Genomic DNA, 22,162 nt, shown 5'->3' with positions numbered 1-22,162 from the left:
TGTTGAAAAACATTGTTTGCGCCATCTTGCCTTTTTTGAAATGCCACACTTTTGTCGTGCACGGCAGCCATTTTAGATGCCTTGACCAGACCCACTCTCTGCACGCTGTCGATTCGTAGCATGGCTCCCCACCCTCGCAAGCATCTTCCCCAGGCACTGGTCACCCCCGCTCTCTGTCTTATGCATGGGCAATAAACCTCCCCCCATCTGCGCTGCTCTTCCCTGAGAATCACACTCTGTGCCCGCCCGACACCTCCCTTTCGCCCTATTCACTACCGCACCCTCTGACACTCCTCTTCCTCTGTGTCCGATTGTCCAGGCTATCAGCTAGCCCTGCAGATGTAGTTTATGGCTCCAGCTGTAAAGAATCACCCCTCTTCAAAGGAGTTATAGTAGATCAAGGCCCACACCCGATGAGATCCGTCACACCACACGTGTTCCTACTATCTGAAAAACATCCTGTATTGTGATTGGGGAGGGGACCGAGCCTGAAGCGGAAGATTCCAGGAATGACTCTTTGTACATCAAAGTTTTTACAATTATGTGTCACATTAAAAATATATAGCACTCCAACAAAGTAGTAGGAATATAAAACTTTAATAACATATAAATATATACAACAAAACAAAAACAGTAAAAACATTTAAACAACGACGAGACCGTGGCAATTTCTTTTGAATTCCTGATGAGGACATGTTACTAGTTCTTTCAAATTATGAAAATTCAGAAGATGTTGCCTGGGGGTGGGTCGTCAGTAGCAGTCTGTTGTGCGAATAGTTCCAAGGCAGCAGAACGCGCTGAAATCTAGATGGCACGAAAGTGATGTCTAGTAAGTTGCCGCCCAGCAAATAACGGCGTGGGGCGCCGCGGGGGTGAGTGAGTCCAGTAGGCACCACAGCTATTCTTACCGGCATTGCAGAATTACTGCTGGGGACAATGCCTGTGCTGTAGCAGGGTCACAGCAGAAACAAAAAGGATTCTGTTGAAGATGTTGTTGGTTTTCAATTTGAAAACAGTTCTGGTGTCAACTGCTATGCTAATGTAGTGGTTAATGTTTTGTTTTCTCTAGAAAATGTAAAAAAGGGGGAGGCAGTCCAAAGTTCCGTTAAAAGGGCAAAGGAAAGGATCGGTGGTTTGAACTATCAGTCAAAAAGGGGAGGGGGTGCAACAATTTTTCCTACCGGGTCACACTGTGCTTTCACCGGAACTGAGGTCTGCAGGATTCTAGTAATTCAAAGTGAGGCTGGCGCCAGCATGGGAGCGGCGACGTCCCGCGGATACAGTTTCGTCACTCCACGGGCGATCATGGCAGTCATTCCCCATCGGGGGTCGGAGACTCCCGCGGCTCCTCTAGAATCTTCAAGGTCGTGGAGGACTACGGTGGTGGAGTCAACCAGTGACCGGGCCATTTCTTTATGCTGGGCCTGCTCTTGCCAGGTCGACCGCCATTTTGAGACTTCGGTAGCTACTGGCGATCGCGGGGTCAAATGAGCGGACGGGCTCCACCCTGCCGGGCGAGACGTTGCAGCATGGCCACAGTGGAAGAACCCTTTTCCGGGCGCCTGGAGCGCTGAGGGTGCAGCTGGGAAGCCTCCACCTGGGGAGGCGGGAGAGGCCTGTTCGCACCGTCTCTCCCTCCCAGTGCACCCCACGGCGTCTCGCTTGAGATTTGTTATGGCCGGACCAGGCGATGAGGACAAGGGGGGGGGGGGTCGGAGGCATGTGCAAGACATCCCCCCCCAGTGTTGTCGCAGCCATTATTCAAGAAAGAAGAAGTGTCCCGTCCGTCTTCGGGCCGGGCTTCCGGTGGATGGCGGCCGGACGCCCCTGGCTCTGGCCCCATGAACGGGTTCCTTGGTTTATCGGCTGCAGCCGGATCCCGTCGGCCTCGGCCCCCCGACCGTTGGTGGCCGGACCGGAAGAGCATGTGGCGGGACTACCTGAAACTCTCAAGGGCCACCGCGGCCGGACTGGGAGAGAGAGGGGAGGGTCGAGGAGACATTCCCCCCCCCTGCAACTCTTCAGCGTTGTAAAGGCAATCCCCTGGCCGGGTCCCGCTGGCCTCGGCCTCTCCTCCGGCTACACCCTACGTTAGGATCTCCTGGCCGAGGCGTGGCAGCAGGACCCGCCTTATATGGGCTGCTCCCGGCTGGGCGTAGCCGCAACCCTGCCCCACCTTGGAAGTTTCCAGAGTGGGGGCGGATGTTCTACTGACTTGCATTTTCCCTAGTCTATCGATTTTTTTTGGCGTGGCAGGCGGTGGGACAGCGAGGGGTGATTTGGTTTCTCTTACTGTTTTTCTGGTCTCTCACCACTGGCATATTTTAACGTTTTCTTGTTTCTAGGACATTAATAGGTTTTATCATTACGTTATGTTATCGTTTCTTTGTTCGTTGTTTAATAAAAGTTCATGTTCATCAGTGGCCTACTGATTTTCGTTTTCCTATTCTTTTCTTTCCAGGTTGTTTCATGCTAAAGTTTCTGTTAACAGGATACAGTGATCACTTCGTTATTATTGCATATGTCCTTTTCACTAGGGGTGCTCTCTGGTCGGGCCAGATGACGTATCTCTAGTAAATGGTCCGGGTGAAACAGGTGCATCAATCAGTGGGGAGTAGATAGGCATGACAGATTACAACGGGGGAGAAAGGTCCGCATTACGTACCCTTTCACTATTTGCAAAGATTTTCCTACGTATATTTGCAAACAGGGAATACCTCCAAAAAGAACCAATTCCCAAACAGTCAATGTTTGGGGAAACAATCAATCAATGAGGAACGAAATAGGCACAACGTGTTAAAGGTTTGCGTTACCTACCCTTCACTATCTGCAAAGGGAGAGAGAATATTCCTATTCTTCCTCGTTTGCAGGCAGAGAAGATTCTTAAGAGAACCAACTTCGAACAATTCAATGCTCGATTCAAACAATCAACAAGGGGTACTGTGAACACAAATCAACGCCGCTTATGTACATACACATTGGTATTATCAACAGGTTGTTCCTAATGTTTCTATTTTAGGGAGGTCAAAAAGAGATCCCATTAGTGGCCTAGTGATTTTGCTCGATTCCTTTTGTTTTTTTACACGATTTTTAGCTATCTGCAAAGACTAAACAGAGTATTGCGACTCTGTGCTTGTTTGTAAATAGAGAATGAACCAAAGAGAACAATCAATCAAATGGAGAGAGAAGCAGGCACGACGGATTACAACGGGGGCAAAGGCCTGCGTTAACTACCCTTCACTATCTGCAAAGAGAGAGTACTCCTAATAGAAATGAGGGGTGGGGGGCAGCATTCAAAGCAGATCAGTGTGCATAAACACGAAAATGTTTTTACTTACCACGTACTTGACATTCGACAGCTTATGATATTTGCTATTAAAAAACCATTGAAATTCACTGAAAAAACCATAGGTTATAGACCATATATAGTTAGGAATTAGCATTTAAAAAACCTTATTTTACTCACACAAAACCATTGAAATTCCATATATAGTTAGTTGCACTAACTATATATCGCGCACCCGCAATCCACTGCTGATCATGTCACATATTACATCATTCATGACATGGTCAGTGACATCACTGATGACATCACTGATGACATCTCAAATGACATCACTGATGACATCACTGATGACATCTCATTTGACATCATTCTTGTGCTAATACGATAAACCTCTTCAGACTCTAATATAACCTTAGATACACTCAGTGTATACAGACACTCACACACTGCCACTCATCCATGGAGTTACTCACACACCCAGTCAGTCATGCAAAGAAACAATCTCACCTCCATTTCTTCAACTATACAGTTAAACACACCTTACTTATTGAAACATATACTAACACATATTTACTCTCTTATACAATCCCTGATACAAGTTCACAATGATCGATACAACCACTCACTCATTCAGTGGCTCTCATGCATAGTTATTTATATATGCCAACTCTCACATGTACTGTGTTTTACATATGTACTTACTATGACATGTAGCATTGAGATATCCATTCACTCATCAATACACTCATGCACACAGTCAACTGCCCATGTAGCTGTTTCCACATGCACTCTTGAACTCATACACCTAGTGAATAAACTGCTCACACATCTATGCACAGAGTCACACACCTTCCAGCCACCCCCACACAAACTCAATCTCCCATAGAAATACTTGGGCAACCAATTAATAACACATATAGCCTCTCGTATAGCTAATGATCAACACATGCAGCAGTTTACATCACAACAGACATAATGATGCACAAATTAAGACAGTTTAGTCACTAACCCATGCATTCAGTGAGACACATTTAATCACTCACTCATACAGTCCGTCACGCACCTACTAAATTCTTCATCCAGACACTTATACATCCACTCATTCTTCAATATGTAAGACATATTTTAACTTTACAGAAACATACAGTCACTGGATGTTGTCATCAGTGATGTCATCAGTGATGTCATTTGAGATGTCATCAGTGATGTCATCAGTGATGTCACTGACCATGTCATGAATGATGTAATATGTGACATGATCAGCAGTGGATTGCGGGTGCGCGATATATAGTTAGTGCAACTAACTATATATGGAATTTCAATGGTTTTGTGTGAGTAAAATAAGGTTTTTTAAATGCTAATTCCTAACTATATATGGTCTATAACCTATGGTTTTTTCAGTGAATATATATATATATATATATATATATATATATATATATTCAATCTTGCCAAACTTGTCCGATTTAAAGAAGGCGCTGACACCATGAATCTGAATCCAAACTCGATTTATTCGATCAGTATCTGCTTAGACGCGTTTCGGCGTTGCCGCCTTGTTTTTTTTTTTTTTTTTTTGTTCCTTTCAATTGAAAAGGGTCCTTGCAGCTCCTGCCTCGTCCCACCTCCAATTGTGGTTTGGCGCTGCACAGCAAACCGCAATGGAGAGTGGAAGATGAGCGGCCGACCAGCCCTCGCGCCTGGTATTGTGAGGAGTTGGAGTTGGGACGAGGCAGGAACTGCCAGCCATTGCTGCAAGAGATTTGTACTCATGGCTGAGAGGCATGTGTTCCTGAGAGAAGCCTGTCTGTCGATTGAATTCCAAGGACTTTGGATCAGGGCACTGCGAAAGTATTGCTAAGCAGTAGAGAGGATGGAGCACCACAAGCCTAAATGGAAGACTATTTTCAAGGTGAACTAAGAAAAGTATATGCCATCATTTTAAGAACTTGCACCATTTTGATTGTTTTGCGTGAAGAATATGAACATTAAAATGCTCACCGTGCAGACTGGTACATTTGTGTTTATAACATTTATCAGGATAGGCCAGTCTGCTAAAGGTGTACAAGGAGTGTTCCCTTCATGAATCATAAAGGCATAAATCAAACAGTCATCACGATGATACAGATTGATAAAGGCAGTACAGTGCTGAAACGCGTCTCTGTGAGTGACATAGTGGCATTTAAATAAAGAAAGGTGGTATACTCTCCATGGAGTGCAAGGACTCTTTTTAATTGAAAGGAGCAAGTTCCAAAAGTAGGGCGCTGACCGGTATCGTCCTACATTGCACCACCTGTGGTTTGGCACTGACTGGCAAACTGAAATGGACTTGATATATACATACATACACTGAAAAAAACAGTGGTTAAATTAATGTTAGTTATGTCAATGTCAGAGACAACATTAACATTCTGAACTAAAAAAAAAACCTCATTCACCGTTATAGCTAACAATAACTTGCCCCCCGCCATGCACTGCTTATGACCTTACACATTACATCACACTTTACATGCTCTGTCATTTAATATGACGGCCCTAATGTCATCTCAAATTACATCACTGATGACATCACTGAGGTAGAAGAATAGTGCCAGCAGATGCTCTGGGTTGCAGGAGACCTAGAAAAGGCATTCCATACAGTCGAGTGGAGCTACGTCTTGGAAGTACTAAGGGTTTTTGACATTTGCCCAAAATTCCATGACTGGATCTGAATGCTTTATATGAGCCCATATGTCCAAATTAGGATTGGCTCACTCCGCTCTGAGGGCTGGGAATTGGTATGGGGCAACTGCCAGGGATGACCACCGTCGCCCTTATTGTTTGCCCTCACAAGGAAATCCCTTTTAATCCGAGTTCACATAGACATGATTGGGTGGTTCATACCTGTGGGAGAGACGAGACACCTAGTTTTGCTCTATGCGGATGATGCGCTGTTTTTTCTCTGGAGGCCCATGGGGTCGCTTGGAAAGTGGCTGCGTATCTTTGATGACTTTCTGGTGGTCTCTGGACTACGATTAAATAGGAGAAAGTTGCTGCTGTTTCCACTCCCAGCAGGGCTCCTGTAGATAGCCTCCCAGACGTAGTTTTCCGAAGGAAGCTTAATAGATTTCACAATTTGGGTAATTTGCTCACTCAAGGAAGGCTCACTTGCAATATAACATGAGCTGATATTGGACTCTCTGAAATCCTCAGTTACCTTTTTGAACACCCTGCCGGTCTCACTCGTAGGCAGGATCACAATCTGCAAGAAGGTGCTTCTCTCACATTTTCTTCATACTATACAGCATGCCTTCTCCCCGCCTGGGTATTTGGAAAGCTGGACACCCTGATCACTACCTTCGTATGGGCGGGTGGGCAGGGTAGAGTATCCAGGACTATACTGATGAAACGTTATGAGGAGAGAGGGTTGGAGGTGCTGTGATTGGAATTATATTACTTTGCAGCAATGATTCAGCATGCAGCGCGATGGCTGGTGGAGGGAGACAATTGGGAAAAACGTTTACTGGTGAGATGTGTGGGTTTAGAGAACCTAGCAGTGTTAAAAATGGAAGGAACTGGAATGTCAACCGATCAGCCATTTGTGGTCATGTGACAGCCTGAGTGTGGTAACATCTGATTAACGTACTGCTTCGTAGGGCACCCCTTTCACAGGAAGCTTCCAGTATGGATACTTGTCCCTCTTCACCGTATGGAGGCCAGCATGACCTATCCAGTGTGAAAGAGTGGCTGTGATACCTGGGGTGACTTTTACCCAAATGAGATCTTTATCTACTTTGAGGACGGTCAAAGGGAGTTCGGTGTGGGACCTGGGCACTTTTTACAGTACGTGGGCTTGGCTGAGTTTCCCAGGCAGACATGGACTTGCCCGATGGCTCCTTTTGTGTCTGGTAGTCTGAGGGTGATGTTGATCCGTGCAACAGAGAGACACCTGATGTCTCTGTTATATAACGCCATGGGGCGGATGTGGCCATGGGACTCTGCGGGCTCAAGAGTCCTGGGATACGGATCTGGGAGATCCATTGACTGATAAGGATTGGGCAGGGTGTGCGCATTGACTGGGAAAGTTTCTGGTAACAGGCGGCTTAAGCTTGTCCACTTTAATTTTATTCATCGCACTTATATGGCTCAGTTAGAACTAAGCTGCTTATATCCTGACCAAGCTTCTTCAATGTAACTGATCGAACCTGAATTAACGCACATTTCTGATTGCTCAGTAACTGCAATTCCCCATCATTCCAATGTCATGCATTGCTTTACAAGTTGACTGCGATTCTCCTATTTACTGTACTATACCTTGTGTGTTGGGACGCGATTTGTTCCAATGAATGCTGTGAAGGTATCTATTTGCTGAATTCCTTGTGTACCTATGTTTCAACACCATGTTTAAATGATGTTGATGTGTTTGAATAAACAAATCTTTATAAAGTTATTTGCAAATCAAAAAACGCTCTTTATCTGGAAAAACAGTTCTAACTAGAACTACCTAGTAGATACTGCCACTGGGTAATTATATATAATAAAATGTAGACCTACAGGGAGCATACATTCCATACTTATTTTTGATTCGTTCCAACCACTAGACTCTTTTTTTGCATGCACTGCAACCCTGGATTGTAGTGCAACATGTCAGTGGGTCGAAATATCTTCTTTTAACACTGAAGTCTATTCCATTCCTCATCCTCTGATGTCTTGAACAGATGGCACGTCTTGTACACCAGCTGATCCTTCTGGGGTCATTGATGTTATTCAGTCTGAGTATCTTGAAGGGGGAAAGAAGATCCTAGGCATATAAATAACCCTGTGTTAGTTACACAGTGCAACTATGGTTCATGGTATATTCATTAAGGGAAGAGTCATTGATATAGAAATAGGATCCCAACGCCTTGATTAAAGAATCTAGTCTATAGTCCATAGCAGAGGAAGTTTAACACATGTCGTAAATTTAACATAAACTGTGCAAATTCCAGGTTTCTTATGAATAAATAGGGTACATGATCACTTGTAAATAATGCATATCTGAATCCACTCTACTTCCTTTGCACTGCTGTTAATTACAAAGTGCTGGTTAAATTGCATGGAACCAATTATGGTAGGTTTATCCCCAAGACAGTACTGGAAGGCCACGCCATATTATTGGTATGTTTAACCACTAGAGGGAGGAGTGTGGCGATACATCACAGTAAGTTTCGGGTACAAGGACCCCTGGTGCCCAGTTTGTATTTGAAGGTGCACTATCTAAGGCTTTCATCAAGCCACTAAGTATATGGGTCATTTGCTAGTGCACCATTGAGTATAGAATTTTCATTGTGATCCAGGTCTCTGTGATCGGGAAATACCATGTTTTTATAAGACCTTCATAACAACCCCTTATAAAATCAATAGTTGAGCCACTGTCCCCTACAAACAACACTTGTGAATGGCTGTATTTAAGAATAAAGAGCAGAAACTAAAATTGTTAAACCAAAAAATAATAATGTGGCACTACACAAGAATGATTGTCTACGAAAGTTTGTTTATTTATTTGTTACTAAGCTAACTCTTTCCTTGGATTTCTTTTTTATAGAGTCATCGTTTTTAACACCAACACATTTCAGTCCACGCAAGAGTGAAAACAGCTCTTTTCCGAATTTTCAAAAGTAAGAGGCTGTGGACTTATTTCTGTTTAATTGAACACTTGGTTACCTATTTTCTGATTATTTGGATACATTACATTTGATTTGGTCCATATGAGTGGACACACTTCAGCGGAAGGCTAGGGAACAAACCTGGGCTCCTACTTTGGCTAGCATTCATCTCCACATGGGCCTAACTTTATTTTCGATCACTCCAGGGGCCATCCAGTTCAGGATCAGCCCACACCTACTTGACTACAGAATGTTCTTTATAAGAATACAAATAGTTACTTCCAATCCTTGCACCTTACACCTTACAAAAGGGCTGATGAATGTGTCCTTCAGTGAAAGCTCTCTTACAAGCTCCAGCATGCCATCCTTCAGCTACTCTCTCTTGGCCTTTTCTCCAGGCCATAAAGTGTTTAGACTTTACCAGTCACTATCTGTGGTGCAAATAATGCCAAACACTTAACTTGGAGAAAAATTAATTCATGAAGAGAGTTAATCTCTAAACTCCAATATCTTATTGAGATGTATAACCTGAATATTCTATTTAGGTGCTACATGAATCAATGTCACTTTGACTGAAGGAAACCTTTATTTTTAGCTCAATATGATAACCCTCATAAAACCTAAAGGTATAACAATAGTCATAAAATTAGAACACGTTAATGATAGCAGGATCTGTTAACAGTCATTCCTATTGAGTTATCACTGTACATAGTACAAGATCATACATACATGAATTTGGCACCAACTTAAAATTACACCTTTGAGCAGCTCTTCTCTACTTACTCACCTAGTGCAATCTTAAAGTTGACAGGATCACATACTACTTTCTGTTACCACTCATATCGTTATGTTAAAGTGTCGCAATCTCACTTTGTCTTGTTTTCTTGTTTAGAACTAAAATGGAACAAAGGCTAAATAGTCCGACTGGTCGAGTATCACCTGCCGAGAACACAAAACCTAACCCATGGAAACATGGTAAGTATGGGTGTGAAAGCGCTAGAAATCCATAGAAGTAATTTAGCAGTGAATTTAACTGTCTTATGTACAATAAGTGTTTTTCTTCTGAGAAATTTACTATAACTACATAAGTCTATCAGACTTATTCAACCAAAATAGTCTACGATCGATATGCGAGTATTTCTCATTGACTGACTGCAGATACTTTTTCCCTATCGTTCTAACATTATCAGGGTTACTAGTAATGGGGTGGGTTCCAAGAGTTAGCATTTGCTACTGGACGTCAACATTAAGACGAGGGAGCAGCATTAAAAGCCTTTGAAGATGTGACTAACCATGGCAGAAGCCACTTCTTAAATATACAGAGCACCTATTTAAAAATAAATGCTGATTACCTACTGGGAATCCAAAAATGAGCACATTGCAGCATGAATTCAGTATAGTCTGGCCCCTTCCAAAAGGAAAACTTAACCGAAATTTGGGAAGTACAGAAATAGAAATATGCTTTTTTTACGGAACAATAATTTTAGTCTTGCTACACTAAAGTTTTTTTTTTAATTACCGGCTTCATGTAAGAAGAGGGTCTTTCAACGCTGTGCTGTTTTTTGCCTTCCAAGGGTTTATCCATTGAAGAGAGAAAACTATTCTCTGCCAAGTCCATAATTAACAATAATCAAAAGCATTCTACAATCTTATTTTGTTTGATGTCTCCTGGCATATTGAGGTCCTTTGCAACTTCATTTACTGGATGGACCTTCTAAAGCATTTATATTAAATTATTTGCTCTACAAAGAGATGTTTCAGGTATATCTGCTTACTTATTTCTCTTTACTTAGGGTAGGCATATTTGTGAAGTGTCCTGCTGCAGAAGAAAGAAGGTGGCATATGATTTTCATGCAATATTTCTAGCTTGCCTTCCAGTTCTTGCCCTCTTACTTGAAGGGAAATCTAGAGAAGAAAAGAATGCGAAATAGCACAGACACCATTTCTCTTGGCAATCTGCTCAACCAATCAAGCTTATTAGTGCTAATGAAGGACACCACCTGTTGACCATTCAAGAGCATCTAAGTTGAAGGGAAAACAACTTTGCCTTTGTTGACTCGATCAAGGTTGTAGCATTCATTGATATCGAGGCATCTTCTTACACCTCCATGTCGCTACAATTAAAGTATATCCATTCACCATCACATCACCATGGATGGCGTTTATATTCTGCTTCACTTTCACTAAAAGTCTACATTGCTTTATGATCACAGAAGAAGGCCCTCTTCAGCAGCTGCAGCAGTCACAGAATGTTATGGGTGTACGGGATACCTCTTTTCCTGATTATTCCACGACCCATATTCACTATATCTGAGCATGTACCACAGACTCTGCTGATGCCAGCACATCCTGGCATTTCTCAAGTTTTGGGGGGGCAGGAGGTGGAGTTTCTACCTGAGGTCAATAAAGGATTATGCTCTGGATTTACGCAAGAATTACAGCACAAAATATTTGTAGACTTAATCCTATTGGAGTTATAAAGACATGTCTGATTTGCACATCACAGAGGACCAACAGTCCTTTCTATCTCAAGATAGTTGAGAACAAGTACAGTAGGCCATCATCTCAACCTTCTACTCCAGGCAGCTCAAACCACCACCTACCTCCACCACCTAATTTACCACAGCTATTTTGTCACTCAGACCACACCGATTGGGACCAAGATAGTCTCTATAATACCCGAGACTCATATTATGATACTGTCTTAAAGTGGGAAAGTGATGACCCTTGGAAAGATTATCAGGTTGACCCAGGCAACGATTGGCTTGAATCCCTACCCTGTTCAGGCCTCCCCACCTAACGATACCACAGCCTATCATGCAGTCATAGAGAGAGTGGCACAGAACCACAAGCTGACCAATATCTCTGCATGGTCGGAAGCATGCTTATGACCAGTGCAGACAACATTAAAGATGCCGTGAAGGTTAGGGTTGTCACTCCTCGGATTGAGAAAAATTGACAGCCCCTAATGGCCCAGTCTTATAATAAGAGCTGGTTGTGGAAGGAAATGTGATATTGAATGCAAACATCTGGTCTGCATTTGACACTGCTAATATTGTCTTGCGAGAAATTAACCACTGCATTCAATTAAGGATCCATGCCTGACTCGGAGTCTTGGGTTTCAGACTTGATTTGTAGCATCATCTGATCAGTGTCCTTTTTGATGGAAAGGATTTGTTCAGCCCCATGTCGACACAATGCTATAAAAATGAATTGCTACTGTTTAAAATGCAAAAACGTTGCCTTCAGTTGCCCCACCCACAGTCAAAGGGTGATGGATTATGAATGAACAAGTCAGTGATATTTGCTGATGCTACTCCACTTTTGCCAATACCATACGCCTTGAGGAAAATGTGGGATGTGTCAATGAGTGTCATTCTAGTGGTATCATTGTGGGCAAGGCAACTTTGGTACTCATTGCTAGTGGTGATGGATGTGCATATGCATGAAAAATTACCATGAGGCTGATGTCCTGTATCCAGACAGTTGAATCTAGCAGTTTGGCACTCAGTTACAATTTGGTTACTTGAAAATCCCAGAGGAATGGTTGGTAAGCCTGCTTGAGGCATGCAAACCCACCAGGCTGGTCTGCAAGGCTGCCAAGTGGGAAGGATGTGTTCACTGATGCATTGGTAATAGACTCTTCAATAACCTCAGTTCAGGATATCATTTGTAATTTACTGAAATCCGGACTAGAATACATTTCCATCCATCTACACCTGCACTCTACAATGAGAACAGGCAGTGCTTTATTTGAGCCAGTGGTTGCAGCTGGGGCCCACCGGCGCTCATTTTTAGGAAACTGTATTTATTTTTCCTCATCAGTCGGAGAGTCTAAAACACACAAAGGAGAAAAGAAAAGGAGAAATGCAGAAAATATGTGACAGAGGGAGAAAGCAGAAATCTGCAAACTGAATTTAAGGGGCTGGGCGAGTCAGTCGTAAATTAAAGACATGAGGTGTAATTAAGATTTCACGGTTTGTTTTTCGAGACACTGACGTACAATAGCTATGGATGTGGGCTTGTGAGCAACACTTTGGGCCTTGGCACTTCGTCTTTTACAAATGAAGCATTGAGAATAAGCAGCATGTGTTTCTTTTAAAGATAGTTGTCATACTCACAGAGGACCTTGGAAGGGTGATTCCACCAAGGATGCCTTCATACCCAACTTGGAATCTCAATGTCATTCCCTAAAGGTTAATGGGTCCTTCCTTTAAATGCTGCATGACTGTAATGTGCAGTTATTGTCACAGAAGATAGCATGTCTGGCTCCTATCACATCTCTTCAGAGAATCCGTATGTTGAGCATTAACTACAGAGTAATCATTTACTAAAGTACACAAATGCTTTTGAGGACAACCCCAAAAGTCCTACCTATTGTGGTTTCCCTTTTCATGTCAAACATTCAATTTGCCCATCTTTTCCCCACTCTGTGGCAGAAAGGGCTTTACACATTCAAGATCTCAAGAGGGCACTCCTGTTTTGTATAGCTGGAACTAATTCCATTTGCAAGAGAAAACAAATATTCACTTTTGCTAAGCCTCACTTGGGAAAGCATATGTTTGAAGCATGTGTGGCTGTTGATACACATGCTGTGCATACTCCTGCCATCTATTGTTGGACCTGGATGTGTGGTAGTTTTTTTTGTTAAAGCATTCTTTCAGGTCATTGTGACTCCTCCTCTTGCTGGTAATGCTCATGGACAACAACTCCATTGTTAGATTGTTTTATTTCTGCCGTCTGGTTCGGATGTGTTCTCTTGTGTTCTGGTTTAACACCACCGCAGTGCTCTTTTCAGTCCACATGGGTTCCTTACCTCCGTGTTATTGTAATCAATTGCATCTCCCTTTCTTCCTGCTCTTGGGTCGATGTTTGTGACGTCGCTCAAACGTGGTTCAGATCATCCGGGGCCTCGACCGTTGGGGCCTACTCCTGTCTGTTTGTCGCATATCTCCCCCATGCCTAGACTGTGATGGAACAGATGCCATTCTGTTATTGTCCTCGCTGCCAAGCACAGTATCTGTGCACTGATCTCCATCACATCTGCAACGTCTGTCTTTTGCTGAGCATCACAAAGCCGCTTGTGATGTTTACAGGTCTTTCTGGAGCAAAAGGAGCGGCAGAGGCCATTGAGATTGGCATCTCATGATGTCGCGTAGGAGCAAAGACGGCGCACAAGATCAGTTGGGTCCAGAAAATATCAAGGTGGCGCACCATCCACAGCCCTCGGCAGCAGAAGAGAAAGTCTTTACCCAGAGGACAGCTCTGACTCCGATTTGGAGCTTGAGGACCTTCCACCAGCTCAGCAGGTAATGAGTATGATGCCCCTCACCATCGCTCTACAGCAGAGCAGCCTGAACAAAGGGGCATCCAGCCACTCTGGAACACCAGAGACAAGCCACCTGGTCACCACTGCCTTCAGACCATGGTCATCAACAACCACAATCTTTGAATGTACCACCCAGCTCTGGCTCTGTGCGACAGAAATCAGTGAGGCAGCCCACTTCGGTGCCCCACATACCGGCACCGGCTTGACTATCTGCGTCTATCACTTACGCCGCTGCACTGACCCTACCATGGGTGCTGAAATCTAAGCCATCTTGTGAGCTTAAACACTCGGCGTCAGCCAGCAAGACCGACCTCCGCTCTGGCACTCTGTAACAGATTCCCCACAAATTAGAAGAAGAGATCGTTCCCTGGCAAAGACACTTGGCCATTCATTCTCACACGGCCCAGACCCTCACCTGCCCTTCGGGATCTGCAGCTGCTCAACCCTCTAAACGTCCATCGTGGGAGGCCTTGGATATTACAACCCCACCAAAGCAGTGCATGAAGGCAGACAAGGCTACTATCCCCATACCTATCACACATACATCACCCCACCCTTTTCTTCAACCCTCCCCTTTCCTGGGCATGGCCTAACAAGATGACTGGCAGGACCGCCTGCATCCTTCATAATCCTGCCACCCGAATGCTGTGTAGACGCAGTGGAGCAGTGCACCTTGCGATTTGGAGCACCTGCTGCTTGCAGTTTGACGGAGGAGTGACCAGGGAGACTGGGACTGGTGGTGCTGAGACTGACACTGGGACAGCAATGTTGAATGGGCCTACTGTGAGTTAGGCGGGCTGGAATAAGCTTTGACAGCCTGAGTTACAAGGAGGGGGTAATAATGAAATCCTGTGCAGGAGGCAGCTAGTCTCCATGGAGTAGGTTGGGCGCAGCTGGCCCAGAGGATGGGGCGGCTGGGTCCTGCCCTCCAAGGTTGGGAGTGGCGGAGGCCAGTAGCAGGAGAGAGCCAGCCGCTGGACTGCGCATGGCTGTAGCAGGGCTGGTGCTCCGTCTTTGATGGCTCCCCGAGATTGAGGCGCCCAGGGCAGGGAGCATCCCGCCAAGCTGCGTTGAAAGGGTAAATGCCTGATTCCGGTTGGTATCCATGCCTGAGGCCTTGCTGCACCGGGCCCCAGAGTACCAGAGGAGAGCTTCTGCTGCATGCTCTGGGCCATCACTGACTGGGCTCCAGCTGGGCTTTTGGATTGTGCTGGGGCTTTTGGCAGCAGCTGTGAGCCCGGAGTTTCCCTGGGGATAGCCTAAGATGGGCTTGGCAGGGCAAGGATACGGAGGTGCTTCTTTTGTGGTTAGGGGACTTCAGCGGTATACTAACTAGAGAACATGATAGACTGCTCCCGTCCCCTCGTTTGGGCACGAAACCCTGTATGGCAACCGGTTTGAAAGTGGTGATGACGCCTGGTGCTCGCTCCTGCCAATGCACTACTTGTACACATGCCACACAGCACATTTAGCAGCCTGGATAGGGTGCTAGTGGCCGGGATCCCCCTTGCCAAGGAGATGATTGTGTCACATTTGACTAGGTTCTCGTCCGATCACTCCCCTGTTAGTTGTACACTGAAGTTGGATGTGGTGGGCAAGGAGGCACTGTCTCCGGCGCTAACTGAATATTTAGTGGAATGCAAACAAATGATGGATGGAATGCTGAATAAATCATACATTCACCCTTAGTCAAGAGATCTGGGTTAAATCCATTGGTCTTTTGCTCCCCAATTTACACCCAGCCATATGCAAATCAGTCTTGATCCTGTTCCTCATGGGGACAGTCCAGCCCGATCTGTAAAGCCAGGTCCTCCCTGGACTGGAAATTAGCATCCTCGGTCCGGTTTCGGGGTATTACCCCACATCAGCCAGGTTAGCTTGAATACAGTGGCACTGTAACCAAGGGACCCACATCTGGGCATACGATCCCACTTAGGGATTCAAGCTAGCCTGGCGATGAGGGTGATGCCCCGAAACCAGTCCCAGGATGCTTGTTTCTGGCCCAGGAAGGACTTGGCAGTTCGGGCTGGAAGAGGGTCAAGACTGATTTGTATATGGCTGGGTCCAAATTTGGATGGCATGGTGAGCAAAAGAACAATGGATTAAACTCAGATGTTTGTGACTGGGGATGAATGTTTGCATTGTTAAGCATTCCGTCCATCAATCGTTCCTTTTGCTTTTGTTGCCTTAAATGGGAAGGGTATGCCCAGACAAGGGTCCCACGCTCACTGCGCCACTGGATTCAAGCTAACCTGGCTGATGAGGGGTGATCCCCGAAACCGGTCCCAGGATGCTTGTTTCTGGTCCAGGGAGGACTTGGCTTTGCAGTTCGGGCTGGACTGTTCCCATGAGGAACAGGGTCAAGACTGATTTGCATACGCCTGGGTCCAAATTGGGATGGCGTGGTGAGCCAAAGAACAATGGATAAACCCAGATCTTTGTGACTGGGGGTGAATTTTTGCATTATTCAGCATTCCATCCATCAACTGTTCCTTTTATTTTAACTGAATATTTAGAGCATTACTGGAGCACGGTCACTTGCAGGGTTACAGAATGGGAGGCTATGAGGTCTTTGCAGCGGTGCGATGCATGGGGCTGACCTGTGAGCTGCTGCACCATCTGCAGGGGGAGCTCCAGGCGGCTGAGGCTCGTTTGGCTATGTTTGCTGGTGTAGGATTTCTCTGATCCAGCTTTCCATAGGTAGGATGTCTAGGTGCACGATCGCATTGCGAACATGTGGGACATATTGGATAAAAACACTCTGAAGCAATACCATCAGAGATTGCATCGAGAACGTGCTAAGTCTGGCAGAACATTGGCCTGGATTTTGCGCAGGGAGGTGGTCATTACCCCTATACACCATTTAATTACTATAGAGGGCGCAATGATGTCTTCAGGGGTGGCCATCTTGACCACCTTCCGATGCCACTTGGAGGTAGGTCTATAGAGGAAACCCACTTTCACAACTGACCTGATTAGGGCTTTCTTGGGTGAGTGCGCCTCAAGTGGGTTGGTGAGGAGGTGATTGCTAAGTTGATGGCAGACATCACTTTAGACGAGCTGCGTGTGGCATTATGGATGATCCTGAAGACTAAGGCTCGTGGGGGGAGGGAGAGGTGGGGGTTCCCATCTAAAGTCTATCAGGAGTTCTTGGTGTTGCCTTCACACGTGGCTCCTCTAGGTTTACTTGGAGGCTAAGGGGATGGGGGTACTACCGCTAACCATGGGGGAAGGGGGATCAGTATGTTGGGGGGGATAGTTCAGACCCAGCGGTGTGTCGTCTGCTTATCATGATAAACACAGACGTAAAAATTTGGTGTCAACTATTGGCCAACTGACTGAACCCTATGATGAGAGACCTGGTACACAAAGACAAGCGTGGGCGTATCCCGAATCGCTACATGGGGATAAATCTTAGGAGACTAACGCATGTACTACATGAGGTGGAAGGCAAGAGTGAGGGAATTCTGATCTGCACTTCCTTCATGGAATATGTCCCCCCAGGGCACTACATTGGTCCTTCAAAATAGGCTCTTTCAATTAGTAACGAAGGTAAACAGATTCTTGTTGATGAACACAAATTCATGTATTTTATTATTCATACATTGTATCTTCATTTCAAGCTTCTTATGCAACTCTTAGTGTATGGACAATTTCATCCATCTAATGCATTTCGGGTATTTGTACCCTTCATCAGGGATTGGTCCTGGGATAAACGTGAATAACATGAGGGACTATATTCTTATTTCACATTGTTTGTGTCTATTATATATTTCATGGGCATGGTGAATCATGCTTGGTAACCGGGTGGTGGTAACTTTGCATAAAGTTTTGTGGATTCAAGTGGTCGAGATATATAAACATGACAATGTTAATGGAGAACGTGGTTTTTAGGATATCATTCATGCGGTGCAAAAATAATGGTGCAATATACCTTTCAGTGCGCCCAAAAAAGTGGTATGGAGTCGGTCTGTTCAAATGCCAATTATATACGAAACCAGTCTTCGATGAAAAACGGGCGGCTCCGTGTGAGTTAAAACAAGTGTATGAAAAGAAACCAACTGGTGCTTAAATGTCGTGGTTAAGATATGTGTGAGTCTTTTGACGTTTGATAGTGGTTTACGCGTTCAAAACGCCATATACTTATTCGCGGTTCGAAACGGAGCTGGTGTTGGCTACACGTTCGGCATAAAATAAGTTGTGCGTTACTAATCAAAGCTTCGTTTACTGTGTAAAGCATAGTTCCACAAACGCGTAGCCAGCACCTAACACAAGCTCCATTTCGAACCGCGAATAAGTACATGGCGTTTTGAATGCGTAAACCACTATCAAACGTCAAAAGACCTATGGAACTCCTACGACGTATACCCACTGGGGTATACAAACCTAGACTTCTACCCTGCCTACACATCTTCGACAGATGATTCTATTTAATATCTGGAACCTATTTGTAGGGCCACCTCCTTCTATAAGGTGGATCTTCACACGGAGCCTGTGGAGGACAACAGCTTTGTCTTTAGAAACCTCTTCTCCACCCACCGCTCCACCCACACAACTGACATTTTCCAAGACTCCGTCTGTGCTAGCGTCAAAACTCCAAGCCTGGATAAAAAGTACAAGGCCTCCCCCTACTGACCTCCATTTACATTTGGGGGTAGCTACCTCCTGACTTGCTTGTGGTCTCTACAGCCCTTGAGAGGCAACTCTCAAGTAACTGGTGATGCCCCTCCACCAGACAAGGAGAGTAAGTGTACAGACGCTGCAGGGAAAAGAGTGACCATGCAATCAGCCAAAAATAGGTACATTGCTAACCCCGTTGGGCTACTCTGCAGATATTCACCATGCCCACTGGGATAAAATGGAAGAGGTCCTCAAGCAAATCCCAGGGGGCCACAGGAAAAAAGGTTATTAGATTTTCTCTGAGAGGGAAACCGTTCTCTAACACTACTATCTGCTGCACTTTAGATACTGTGGACACTGCCAACAGAGGAGTGAACTCCTGCACATTTATGGCTGACTTCATATTTCAGGCCTCAAGCTGGAGGTCTAACAGAACCTCCTTCACATGCTGTTTGATGGTCAGCATCTATTCGGCCCCCAGGTAGACCAAACTTTGGAAAAGATCATAAAACCTATGGAGACCACAAAGGCTATATGCACACCTTCTGTAGAGTCTGAAAGACCACCTCCCCAGAGGTCTCCAGATCCTACCCACGTCCACAGGCCATGCAGCCCTCTCCCAGAGGCTGCTTTAGGGGATCCTACAGAGGCACCAATTCAAAAGGCAGATGTAAAGGTGGCTCCCCGAAGGAACAGCCAACACCACCCAACTTGCCTCTCCTCCGCCCCTCCAATTACACGACACTTGTCATTGGTGTTTTCAACAGTTCTTCTCCATTTGGCAGAATGCCACCTCAGGCTAATGGTTATTGAACATTTTCTGAAATGGTTCTTGCCTGAAGCTCATTTCCATGCCTCCCATTATTCCACCTTGAAAAACAAACTCTCTGGGATCACTAAAGGCTACCCAGGGAAGAGGTCAAAGCACTACTTCTCAAGAGGGCTATAGAACCCATCCCAAATCATTACCAAGGCACAGGAGTATACTATGTACTTCCCAATGCAAAATGGTTGTTCCCTTAGACCCATTCTGGACCTTGGGCACCTCAATTAATACATCAACTCAGAGCACTTTCATTTGGTTATTCTCAAGGTTATTCCGCTTCTGCAACTACGCAACTTCATGACTGCTCTCGCCCTGAAGGATACCCATTTCCACATACCAATACACCCATCTCATTGCCAGTATCTCCGGTTTGTGATCAGCGGAAACCAGTACAATGTGCTCCCTTTTGGGATCACCACTGCACCTCACGTGTTTGCCAAATGTCTTGCAGTCAAGCTGCTCCTTTTCGCAGACGGGGAGTTTACGTCTTCCTCTACATGGACAACTTGCTGATCAAAAATGCTACCCACCAGCAATGCTACAAACACACTCAGATAAACATAAACCGCTCACACGACCTAGGGTTTACCATCAACCTCACCAAATCCCACAGACAACCCCTCCAGATCCAACCCTCCCTAGGCGTAGTTTCCAACTCTGAGATTGGCATGGCCTATCCAAACCCAGACAGGATCCGTTCCAGTCCTTTCAAGCACTAATGCTTCTTTTCCAACTAAACTGTCAGGTCCAGCTCAGGACAGTCATGCACCTTGTTGACATGATGACCTCCTGCATTGATATAGTACCCCATGCCAGACTACACATTCACCCGTTGCAGGAGTGCCTATCACAACATTGGTCTCAAGCAAAGGGTCATTGGGACGATCTAGTGTTGATCGACCACCATATTTGTAGCTCTCTGCAGTGTTGGAACACCAAAAATCTGTCGCAGGGGTGGCATTTTCTAGAACAAGTTCAGCAAAGTACCATCAGAATGGATGCCTCCCTTACGGGTGAAGTACGCACTTACAGGATCTGACTGTTCAGGGCCAATGGGAGCACAAACACAAGGGCCTCCACATCTACTACCTGGAACTTCTAGCCATTCACTTAGCGTTGAAGGCTTTCCTACCTCACTTGACAGGCAAGGTCATACTCATGACAACACGACAGCCATGTATAACCTTCAGAAACAGGCTGACAACTGGTCACCCCAACTCAAGCAATTAGCCTAGAGCATTTAGTGATGGGCTCTCTGCCACAAAGTAATGTAATGTAATGTAAAAGGTTATTTCTATAGCGCTACTTTCACTCCAAGGAGTATCTTGGCGCTCTATCCAGCCTAGGTGAAGGGGCTGGAGGGAAAGAAATGACCTGAATACTGCACTACACACTACACCAGTTCCCAACACGTCGCTTCAGACAGGGTGAAAATCCACGTTTTCAGTGCTTTCCTAAAGTGTGACTCTTGAGAGAGTGTACGTAGGTGGGGTGGGAGCTTATTCCGGGCCTTGGAGCCTAATACAAAGAGTGATTTGCCGCCCTTTGTTACTAGCTTGAATCGGGGGATTGTAAGCAGATTCTGACTGGCAGACCTCAAACAGCGAGTGGGGTAATATCTCTTAAAACCATTACACAGGTATTTTGGACCCTGTTGATGGAAGGCTCTGAAAGTAATTATAAGAATTTTAAACAAAATTCTTTTCCCTATGGGTAGCCAATGGAGCAGTTTGAGTGCTGCCGAGGCAGAGGACCTACGAGGCCAACGCAACACCAGCCGGGCGGCTGCATGTTGGACCATTTGCAATTTATGGAGGACGGTTTTGTTGGCTCCAGCATATAACCCGTTGCAATAGTCCAACCTGGAATTTATTAAAGCCACTGCCACTGTTTTCCTGGCCGACAGTGGGAGAAAATCAAAAAAAATTCTCAAAGCTTTTATAATCTGGAAACACGTTCCGGCCACTGTCACTGCTTGATGTTTGAAAGACAGCTGGTCATCAAATTTGATGCCTAGATTGCGGGCAGATGTGATAGTCTTGGGAGGTGTTTCCGCATCCACTGGCCAGCATACTCCAGGGGAAAACAAGTTATTACTTCCGAACGGTAGGATTTCAGTTTTACCAGCATTACATTTCAAATGATTGTCAGTCATCCATTTGAAAGTTGCTGTTAGACAATCCTTGAGATTTTCTTCAGCATCCGGCCGCTCCCTATCCAACACCAAAATGAGTTGGGTGTCGTCAGCGTATGAGATTGAACTGATCTGAAATGACGCGATCAGTTCTACTAGGGGTGCCATGTACAGGTTGAACAGTACTGGGCTTAAGCTCGAGCCCTGAGGGACCCCTGAGCTGACGACCTTTGCTTCAGATTGGTGTTGACCCAGCACTGTGACTTGACGTCTATTACTCAAAAAAATTCGTGAGCCACGCCAGGACTTTTCCCCCTACGCCTGCGGCAGCCAGACGGTCCACTAA

The 22,162-nt window shown here is 45.2% G+C and overlaps 1 protein-coding gene across 2 annotated transcripts in view; it reads left to right on the top strand.

The window, feature by feature from the left end:
- The window catches only part of LOC144829387 (uncharacterized), an 815,409-nt gene that overhangs the window by 385,457 nt on the left and 407,790 nt on the right, over positions 1 to 22,162 (top strand). For both annotated transcript variants that reach the window (XM_078688502.1, XM_078688493.1), the window contains 2 exons: positions 8,847 to 8,919; positions 9,800 to 9,882. In XM_078688502.1, coding sequence (XP_078544628.1) covers positions 8,847 to 8,919; positions 9,800 to 9,882 — 156 coding nt within the window. The remainder of the gene's footprint in view (positions 1 to 8,846; positions 8,920 to 9,799; positions 9,883 to 22,162) is intronic.

Source organism: Lissotriton helveticus, chromosome 1_1 (assembly GCF_964261635.1).
Source record: "Lissotriton helveticus chromosome 1_1, aLisHel1.1, whole genome shotgun sequence".
Classification (NCBI taxonomy): Eukaryota; Metazoa; Chordata; class Amphibia; order Caudata; family Salamandridae; genus Lissotriton; species Lissotriton helveticus.
The sequence above is the reverse complement of the archived record's forward strand: the minus strand, read 5'-3'. Positions and strand labels throughout refer to the sequence as shown.